This window comes from Pteropus alecto, unplaced genomic scaffold (genome assembly GCF_000325575.1).
Source record: "Pteropus alecto unplaced genomic scaffold, ASM32557v1 scaffold118, whole genome shotgun sequence".
Taxonomy (NCBI): domain Eukaryota; kingdom Metazoa; phylum Chordata; class Mammalia; order Chiroptera; family Pteropodidae; genus Pteropus; species Pteropus alecto.
The window spans coordinates 2,444,101-2,453,828 of record NW_006440654.1 but is presented as its reverse complement, the minus strand read 5'-3'; the positions used below and the strand labels follow the sequence as shown (position 1 = coordinate 2,453,828).

The window sequence follows — 9,728 nt, the reverse complement described above, 5'->3', positions numbered from 1 at the left end:
TCCACCTGGCAGTAGATGTGGAGCTGCAGAGTCAGCTGGGGGCTTTTAGACACACCCCTGGACGAGGTCTGGTGGGACCCTGGAACCCGCACTTTAATAAGCACTTCAGGCGACGCTACTGGGGTCCCCTGGGGCTTGCTTTGGGAAGCGGTGCCATGGGGCTTGGTGCCTGATGCAGAAGCAAGAGAAACATAGGAGTCATTTACAGATTCAAGGTCAAGTCTGGATCGGTGGAGAAAGCTAATTTAGGGGATTCCTCTGAGCACTGCAGGGTTCGGGATGATAGTAAGAAATTCAGGTACGTCTAAACTCCACCCTTCATTGCTAACTTTTGAAAGTATGTGAGTGAATGTGATTTTGGGCCACATCTGTCCAGGCCGGCGGAAGGGCTTGTCCCGAGTCCTGTGGGAGACTAGGAGCAGACGTCGGCCTAGAGCCCAGTTTCCAGGCCAGTGTTCCCAGGGCGTCCTTTTTGTCATCCCCACGTGAAACCTCACGGTGAAGGGAGAGAGCCCGTGAGAGGATTTAGGTCCTGTCTGCCTCGGAGCTTGCCCGGGCTCTGCCCTGGCCTGGCCCCCGCTGCCAGGGGTGCAGTTGGAACTGTGCCCAGTGATCTCTGTTCTGAACGCTCGCTGGCCTCGTAACGCTTTCTAGATCAGGAACTTCTGAAGCCTTTTGTTCAGGACCCACTCGACCTTCAAGGGTCTGAGTCCAGCTGTTCTTCCTAATCATCACCTCCCTCACTAAGTGCAGGCCTGGCTTATCTGCTCACTACGTGGGCCGTGCCCCATTGTTTTTGCTAATGCCAGCCGACACGTCTTCCATTATGCCATTGAGGAAGTGGTTGACAGTATATGCTCTTCGTAAACTGGTTTAAATGTTCGGCCTCTTCAACATTTATTTATTCAATGCTCGTTATGTTGAAAAAATTTGGCAGCGATGGACCTTCAGAGAGAGTAAAACACAGATTTAGCCTTAAGAAGTTTATAGTTTAATGAACTGTGACAACTTTCTAAAAATAAAAAAAAAAAGGAAAGTGTGTAATAATATCAAGTGTTGTTGAAAATATGGAGCAACACAAGCTTTCCGCACTCAGGAAGGAGTGATCAGGGGTAGGAATGGTTTGTCATTGCCTGCCGAAGCTGAAGCCGCACGCGACCTGTGACCCTGGGCAGAGTCTTCATCAGCCTTCACAGTGCCTTCACAATGCTTTGTCAGCATTGTTTTTTTAACCCCTCCTGCTCAATGGAAAGCTTTAGGTTAAATGAAAAAAATGATCACATATACCAAAACACACCTTTTTTAAACTCCCGAAACAGCATCAAAACCATCCTGAAGCGAATACCATAAGACCCTGAGGTTCTCGCTCAGCGGCCCTCCTCCCGGGTCCAGCGGTCTGGCAGAGCGGAAGCCCACTTAGGGCGCCTGCCCACTGCCGGCACCAGGCGGCTGCCAGTCCTCAGGAGAGTGTGTGGTCCCATTAGACAGCGTTTGTTGGCACATCTGCCCGGTGCCCTGGGTTCTTAGGCTGAGATTGTGGACTGGCTGATAGAGCCTTGAATTGTAACTGTCACTTCTTTTATTCCTGCTCCGACTCACCGAGGCGTCCTCTGGCGGGGCACTTGGAGGGGACAGGCATCTGTGCGCACTCGCTCCCCCCTCACCTCGTGATACCCCATTTTTCACCCAGGTTTATTATCGTAATGCAGGCCGAGAGTGCAGCTGGCTTTAAACAGACGTTTGATGAAAAAACAAAATGGCCACGTCCTGAGGTGCTCCTGCTTCACAGAAAATTACAATTTGATAAAACAAGAAGAAACTCTAAACAAGTAATTTATCTGATTTATTTTTTGAAGACTTTCACACTTAGAAATGAAAATTTTCTTCTCGTATTCTAGCGATTTTTTGAATGAATATGAACAAGGAAGGACTCCCAACCCTGACATCATGTGCAACAAGTACATCAAATTCAATTGTTTTTTTCGTTATGCTTTGGATAATCTTGGTAAGTAATTTGCATTATCTTTATTTGTTTTTTTAAAAATTCATAAGATTTTCAGAGATAGGCAGAATCCAAAACCTTGTAAACAGTTTCGTCTTTCTGAAAGAAAGGAAGCAGTGGAAAAGATAATATTTTGTATTTCACTGAATAAGAAAACTTTCTGGTGACGTGCAAATGCCCCAGTCACTGGGAGGAGAGGAGCCTCTTCACTGTGGACTGCGCAGTATAGGGATAGGGGCAGGATGGGGACAGGCAGCGGACGGGGACAGGCGCAGGATGGGGACAGGTGCAGTGGGTTCCAGGAGAACCCGCTTCACAGAATCCCGAGGAAGGATGTGCTGGGTCAGTGTCCAGAGAGTTGAGAGGCGGGCCCCGGCCCCGGCCCCTGCCTGCGGGGCCAGTCTCGCTGGAGCAGGCCGTTCTGGATGTGGTTGTACTTAGCAGAAGTTCAGGAGCCCTAATTCAGGGCTCAGGATGTTCAGTATTCAGCTCCCTGTTAGTCACCCTTTTTGCTAGTTCTGCTGAGACCTCTTCTCTTCTTTCAAAAGGAGGTTTCTGCTTTTCCCTGAGAGCAGGCTGTGTCTCTACCTGGTCTGGGTCCCTGGGTCTCTGTTCTGTTGCTCTGGTTTGAATCCATGCCTCAGTGGCCTCTTCTGCAAGCCCATCCTGTTATGATCGAGGCCCTCTTGCCCGCTGACAGCTTGCCTGCAGATTTTGTCTGTCCCTGAATTTCTGCTTTCTTGTTCCCGTCTCCCTTTTGGGACATCCCACTCCTTCCTGTTGACACATCCTGATTCTGACTTGCTTGCTTAGACTACCTCTTGGTATCTGCTGCTGTGCTGTTGTACATTCTAGGTTCTTTTTCTGGTCCCCTGCTGTTAGAGTCACCATAAACAGCTTCTGAAGTTCTGGGTACTGGCCTTTCAGCTTTATTCTGTCTAATCGCAGCTCACCCTGCCATGCTTGGCCACGTGCCAAGACATGTAATTGTGTGCCAGGAGCCCAGTGGTGTCACAGGACTGTTGGCAGCTCTGTCCTGTGAGCACTTTCATAATAACTGAGATGGGCACAAAGTAGGCTTGCAGATCTGATGTATAAGTGACCTGCAGCTGAGATGACAGTGACGAAAAGTTGGTTCGTGGAGTTAGGTATAGTGAAAAAATGCCTACAAAAACAAAGGATCAGAAAATTATAACAACCTTGAATGCTGGACTAACACCAAAAGCATGAAACTGAATAGAGATAAATGCAAAGTTTGCTACCCAGTTCAGTAATTCTCCCAGTGCAAGACAGGGAGAAGATATGGCGGCTTTCGCTGTCTCACACTGACCATGCCTGCAGCCTGATGTCTGTTGAAGCCAGTGCAGCCTGCGCCCTCCCTGAGGTCTGCCTTGGGTGGGCCACAGTTGGCGGGATACGTTTAGTCTCGATTTATTCAGAAAAAGGAGTGACAGACGCATGGAGTGTGAATTGAGGTTCGTTTTGCATGTGTCTGGACATATGCCATCTGATGAACTATGTGATTCTTTGGGGTCATCATAGCAGTATTCATGCGTGCGAGTTAGGATTACGGTTCAGTGTACGACACCAGAGGACAGGCGTGCAGTGTGCAGGAGGGAGTTTTTCACTCTGGGTGGCACAAACGGCTCCTCAGGAGGGGACTGCTTGCCTTTTGAGAGGGCGAAGCTCCCTGTCACCTCGGCCTTTTGGGGAGCCCTTCAGGGGCCATCTGTTGGGCATGCTTCGAAAGGAATTTCTGCATTGAATGCCTCTAAGTCTGAACTTACTGCTTGAACCACACAACACAGACCAAAACACGTGAAACTTGGACTTGTGAAATCTCAGAGTTTTCCCCAGAAGGTATGACGTTGTCTGCAGTAAACGTGGTTTCTACTCTATTAGAAAATTTCCAATATGTAATGATGGGTTCCTAAATGTCGCTTTTCAGGTAGTTAATATGCAGCAGTTAATTCTTGCTGTGTCTCGTTTCTCATGGAGCCGATTGGGTGGGTGAGTCCTGAGTCAGTTTTGCTGCACCTTCCAGGAGAGAAGTCTTGCAATACTGAACATCGCACAGTGAAGAAGTTGTGGACTAATGTGTGCTTTGGGAGATGCTTTCACTTTTTTTTCATAATGTAGAAAGAAGAAATTGAATATGCTGGATGATCCTTCACTGTTAAAAAAAAAATACATATTTATTAAAGAAAATTTGAAATTAGAACAGTAAAAAGAGGAGAGAAAACACCATCTATCGTCTCCCTTCCCAGAATTAAAGGGATAGATTCTTGGACGTTTTTCTCCATCTTTTTCTGTACATTTAAAAACGTGGAATCATAGTATTATGTACTTTTCTTCCCTAAGTCATAAGCATTTTCCCACGTCATTAAAATTTCTTCAGAAGCGGCACTGTTATTATCACGATGGTATTTTAATTTACTTCATATTCTTCTGGCATTGAACATTTTAGTTGTTTTTAGTTTTTTCTTAGTATAAGAAACACTGAAATGAGTTTTTTGTACTTAAATCCGTGTGCTCATCCGACTATTTCCTTAAGCTAGAATGAATGAACGAGTAGAACGGTAACTTTTGAAAGGCCCTTAAAGACATAATAAACCGTGTAGCAAGGTCAAGTTATTTTAAATTAAGGGTTAAAGGCCACCTGTGCAGCAGTTTGAGGTGTGCCCTTTGAGACTGTGGCGGACCACCCGCGGTGAGGCGTCATGTCTGTGCTGCATTAGGCATCCTGGGCTGGTGCTGACCAAGGCCAGTGAACGCAGGTCTAAAATCTGCCCCTTGTGTTCTTAAAAACCTCACAGGGGCAGATGCAGTTGCCACGGGTCACTATGCGAGAACTTCGCGGGAAGATGAAGAAGTCTTTCAACAGAAGCACATTAAGAGGCCGGAAGGGCTTTTCAGAAATCGATTTGAAGTCAGGAATGGTAAGTAAAAGTGCCCAGGTCAGAGCTCCATTATTTGTAAACAGAGTAAAATATTTTGAAGAATGACAGTGGGTCATTGTGCGAGCATACCTGCCAGACCTCTGTGTGTTCCAGACTAGCTCGTTTGTTTTGGTTTCCTTTTTGAAAATGACCCAAGAGGGTTATTTCCCCCAAGGGCCTGTGATTGGACAACAGAAGTCCCAGTCGGGGGTCAGGCCAGGGCCGGCGGGAAATGGAATCCGTAATTTATAACCCAGGTCTGGGTACTGTGTGTTGGTGATTTGCAGGAGAAACTTCACAACAATATTTGGAGTGCTGTAGGCCCTGTTACTTACCATCAAGTTTGGAAGGGTTTAGGATCAAAGCATACTTTCATGGGCCAGGAATGCTGGGACCAGATGTTCATAGCACAGACTTGGTGGCCAGGCTTGGAACTATGTTGACAAAGATTATGTATACAAATTAGTTTATTAATGACAAAGGGAGCAGAGTTTTACTTTCCCCCCCAAAATAAATGGCAAACAGTGGACTCGGAAGCTGCTGGCTTATCCTGATGCACATTTGTGTGTAGAAAAGAGGCATTCACGTCATCGTTACGTGAAAGACAGAAGGGGCTGTTTCTGCAGCAGGTGGGCGTGCCTGCTCCCCCTACACCCCCAGAAAGTGTTTGGCCTCGCAGAGCTCTCTGGGCCGTCGGGGGTATGCCATGGCTGCACAGAGCCGTCCCTGCCCTCGTCGGCACACCTTTAATTGAGTGTGTCTTTTCGGTACACTAAAGCTCTTTATTTTATTCTAGTTCACTTGCCCTGGAGACCTGGAATAGGGCCTCCTGGCTGGGCCTGGGTCCTTGGGGAGAGGGCACCAGGGGCAGCAGAGGACCTGGCCCCGGAGCGAGTAGGCCCCGAAGCCAAGGCTCCTGGGTGCTGGCCTTGAGCTCGTAAATCTCACCTGTACAAGGTGGCGGCGGCACCTCTGACCAGGCCAAGTGCCCACAGGGCCTGAAGGAGCGAAGGTGTGAGGATAAAGCTCCTGGCCCTCACCAAATGTTACTCCCTCTCACTGGTTTAGGATTTCCAGCTTAAACATAAAAGATTTTGAGTTGTTTTAAAATAACTCAGAACTACGAGAAAATGCAAATTACTCCCTGTACTCCGGAGGCCCTTGCACACATACTGTTTGACTTTAGTTTTGAACCAGAGCAGCACTGGGCACGTGAGTCTGCCTGACGACTGGTGGACTGAGCCTCGTCTTTCATCTTTCAGCCGCTTGTGTCGTTTTGCACGGAAGCGGTGGATAGAAATTTAGGAGACGGGGCTCAGTCTCTAGCTCTGCTGACCTCTGCCTGTACCATTTCGGCCAGTCACGTTACCTGAGCTTCAGTTTCCTTGTCTGTAAAACAGGGATAATTCTGCCTCACAGCGAGTGTGAGAATCAAATCTGGGGTCACAGTGGGAAACGCTGACTCCACCGAGTGCGTGTCATACTCGTGTGGCTCTGAGTACAACTTGGTGAGGCCTCTCCTAGCATAGATAGGAGACTTGTTGAAAGAAGCCGTCATGCCGATGCTCTGTTTAGTTATTTCCATTGGTTTTTAAACTTCAGAGTGGGGGACCCAACAGTTGTAATAACGGAAATTCAGTCACACGCCAGGCAGGACTGATCTGGCCCAGAGATGGGGCCGGGCCTTCTTTCCTGAACCAGTGTCACGCGGCCAAGGTCAGTCACACCTCTGCGCTGGTGCCTTAAAGCTGGAACCGGCTCTTCATAATCAAATAGGGACCATTAGAGAAATCGCAGAGGAGCATCTGACAAATGTAGGAAACCATTTTTACCAGAAAAGACAATGTGTTTGAGCATAGCGTGCCGCCAAAGGCGTGCCGTCTTGCCCGGTAGTCAGACCCGGAAGGTGACAGACCTTGAAAACAGCCACGGCATCAGCACGTCCCTGACTGTCAGGAAACGGCACAGCCGATGCCATGTCGGTGGGGTTTTCTGCGAGTTGTCTCGTTCAGTTTTCCCAAATGGGCTGAATTTATGTCAGACTTGTTTTTTTCATGGGATGTTTCATCTTGGAAAATATTATTATCTAAAGCATGAACTGGAATAAGTTTCCTTAACATGTGAAATCTGCCTTCCCCGCGCGTTTTTAGTAGCAGGTGAGTTAGGGGCGAGAGTTCATACTGCTTCACCGCAGCGGTTCCGTCTGCTGTTGAGCGTTGGGCTTTGTTTCTTCCAGACCGGGGGTGATCAGTCTAAGCGAACGGGAGCTCGTCGCTGCGGGAAAGCACGGGTGTCTCATTCCTGCAACGTCTCCTGTTCTTTACTCTCGGCAGCGACAAAGCTCCTCCAGGCAGCTGACAGCCTTAAAGACCAGACCTTCTTTCTCGGCCAGGTTTCCCAGGACGCCCTGCGGAGAGCCCTCTTCCCCCTGGGGGGGTTAACGAAAGACTTTGTAAAGAAAATAGCTGCCGAGAATAGACTCCATCACGTGCTTCAGAGAAAGGAGGTAGGACTGAGCGGGGCGCTCACGTCTTCCAGCTCCGCGGCTCAGGGAGAAGCAGAAGTCTGTGCTCGCCACCTCGGAGGAGCTGGCGCGTGTGCTGCGACATTCAGAAAGCAGCTTAGCAGTGACTTCCCCCTCCCGCCCCAGCCCCACTGGCGTGGGCGGCGTTCCCAGCGGCCTTGGTGGCTCCTGTGTGCTCGCGGCCCCGCTGTAGGAGAGAGCAGAGCAGTGGGGACCAGGCGCTGAGACTCTGGGGCGCATGGGAGCTTGTGCTGCCGCGTGGACCTGCTGTGCTCCTCACGCATCCCGCACGTGCTCATCCGGCGCCTTCTTGCTGCCAGGCATTGCTGCTGGCCTCCGAGGATGCAGCGAGGAGCACACACGTTAATTTCCACCTCCACGGAGCTTGGGGGCGTCAAAGGCGGGGACAGGCAGGAAACATAACCATTGTACCCTTAGGAGAGGTCTGGGAAGGAGGGATGGGGTGCTGCGGAGGAAACACCAGTGGGCTCTAGTGCAGATCAAGGGCTTGAGACGCCGGAAAGGGCTTGCGAGGATTTTAGTGTCGCATAGACAGGTGAGGAGAAACAGTGCGGAAAGTGGGAGAGCATGTGCAAAGGCCCTGAGGTGCGGCGGGGCATGCGGTGGGCTGATCTGGCGAGCTGCACCCACTCCCGTGTGCCAGTCCGCTCCCACCATTCCGCGGTTGAGGCAGCGTTAGCCGTAGCCGCCGCTTCCCGTCTGTCTGCTGGGAATGGGCATGGCTGTGCCTTTTGTCAGCAAGTCATGGTTCCCCGTACCCATCAATTCTGTTCATCTCTACCTGTCCCATGTCCAAGTGTGACTATGGTAGGAGCCAAGGGAGCCACCCTCATGGGACCCACATTCTAGGGACAGAAACCAAAGAATAAGAGATGAGGCCATCTGCTGAGCATGGCGGTGGAGAGCTTGTCCCCGCTGTCGTCCCTTGTGCGAGGGCATACCTCCTGAGGAAGACTTCTCCTTCCTTGGACGCTTCAGCCTCTGGCCTGACCGTTCTGCCCCCTGCTCCTGCTCTGGTCCCTTCCTCTCTCCCGAGACTCACGCGCAGTGGCCCGAAGGGCCTGAGCAGCTTAAGTTTTCTTTCCCGGGGCAGCTGCTCCGATGGTCTGCCATACAGGCCCGGACCGCACAGGCAAGGGCACAGGTTAGGGACCCTAACTAACCCCTGAGAGGCTGTCGGTGAGCCACTCCCAGCCTGCGTGTAGGTTGTGGCTGGCATCCGGGTGCTGGGTGGGGCACGCCGGCCCTGGGCCCAGCGCGGCCCGTTCGCGGGCAGACACCTCCTGCCCGTCCTTCGTCTCATGATCGGCCCCTCTTCATTTCAGAGCATGGGCATCTGTTTCGTTGGTAAAAGAAATTTTGAAAACTTCATTCTTCAGGTGAGTGTTTTTTGGTGGACAGGATGGGGCCGTGTCTCTGCCGCAGACCTGGCCCCAGCAGTGACGCCGTGTGTGCTCTCCAGTACTTACAGCCCCGGCCCGGCAGATTCATTTCGATAGAAGACAATAGGGTCCTGGGAACGCATAAAGGTGAGGCGCATCCTCTGGCTTCGCGTTGTAAGCACCTTGAGTTGTGGGGTGACTCAATTCCAGGAGGTTTAGACGCCGTGCCTCTGACTGTGGGGACAAGGGGTGGATGGCGGGGCGCGGAGGCGGCTTTGACGTGGGATCTTTGCGTTTCAAGATGTCTTCTTACAAGCATTGCGGCTAATAAAAAAAGCAGGCTGAGTCCAAGACTTCGCTCCCTGAGTTATGCTCTAAGTCCCTGTAAATAGGATTATAGAATTATTTTCTCACTATATAGAGGAAATATTAGACGACAGAGAAACTCACCGCCCCACCCGATGAACGGGGCCAGGTTGGCTTCAAAGCGTGAGCTTCATGCTTTAGGACTAGGCGAAGAGGTGGCATCAGGCAGTGTCCCGCGTGTGACGAGGTGCTCTCACTCATCTGCAGACACTGCGGTGGGGTCTCTGAGCCTTCACTGAACTGGAACAGGGAGGACAAGGGACAGAGACCAGTCGGGGGCAGGAGTTACAGCCTGGGTGGGAGGGCGGAAGTTGGGCTGGTCCGCGCTGGGGCTGTGCCCTTAGAGGCCTGATGACCAGGTGAGTCTCTACTCAGTGTGGGTCTGAGCTGGTGAAAGGGCCAGGGCTACCGCTCAGATGTGGACGGTCTCATAAGTGGCTTATCCTCCAGAGGGCCCCCACCTCAGTTCAGGCAGACGGCTTCCCCTTCCTGCT

At 50.9% G+C, this 9,728-nt stretch overlaps 1 protein-coding gene across 16 annotated transcripts in view; it reads left to right on the top strand.

The window, feature by feature from the left end:
- TRMU (tRNA 5-methylaminomethyl-2-thiouridylate methyltransferase) overlaps positions 1-9,728 on the top strand; it is a 26,539-nt gene that overhangs the window by 7,990 nt on the left and 8,821 nt on the right. For 11 of the 16 annotated variants that reach the window (XR_001517428.2, XR_001517427.2, XR_001517425.2 and 8 more), the window contains exons 3-7: positions 1,899-2,005; positions 4,819-4,941; positions 7,272-7,447; positions 8,812-8,865; positions 8,949-9,015. Coding sequence is in view for 13 of the 16 variants with exons in the window: in XM_025051001.1 (XP_024906769.1) it covers positions 1,899-2,005; positions 4,819-4,941; positions 7,272-7,447; positions 8,812-8,865; positions 8,949-9,015 (527 nt within the window). In the remaining 3 variants the exon portion in view is untranslated. Of the gene's footprint in view, positions 1-1,898; positions 2,006-4,818; positions 4,942-7,271; positions 7,448-8,811; positions 8,866-8,948; positions 9,016-9,728 lie in introns of those variants that run through there. The other 5 variants (XM_006917862.3, XM_025050998.1, XM_025051006.1 and 2 more) reach the window with 2 other exon arrangements.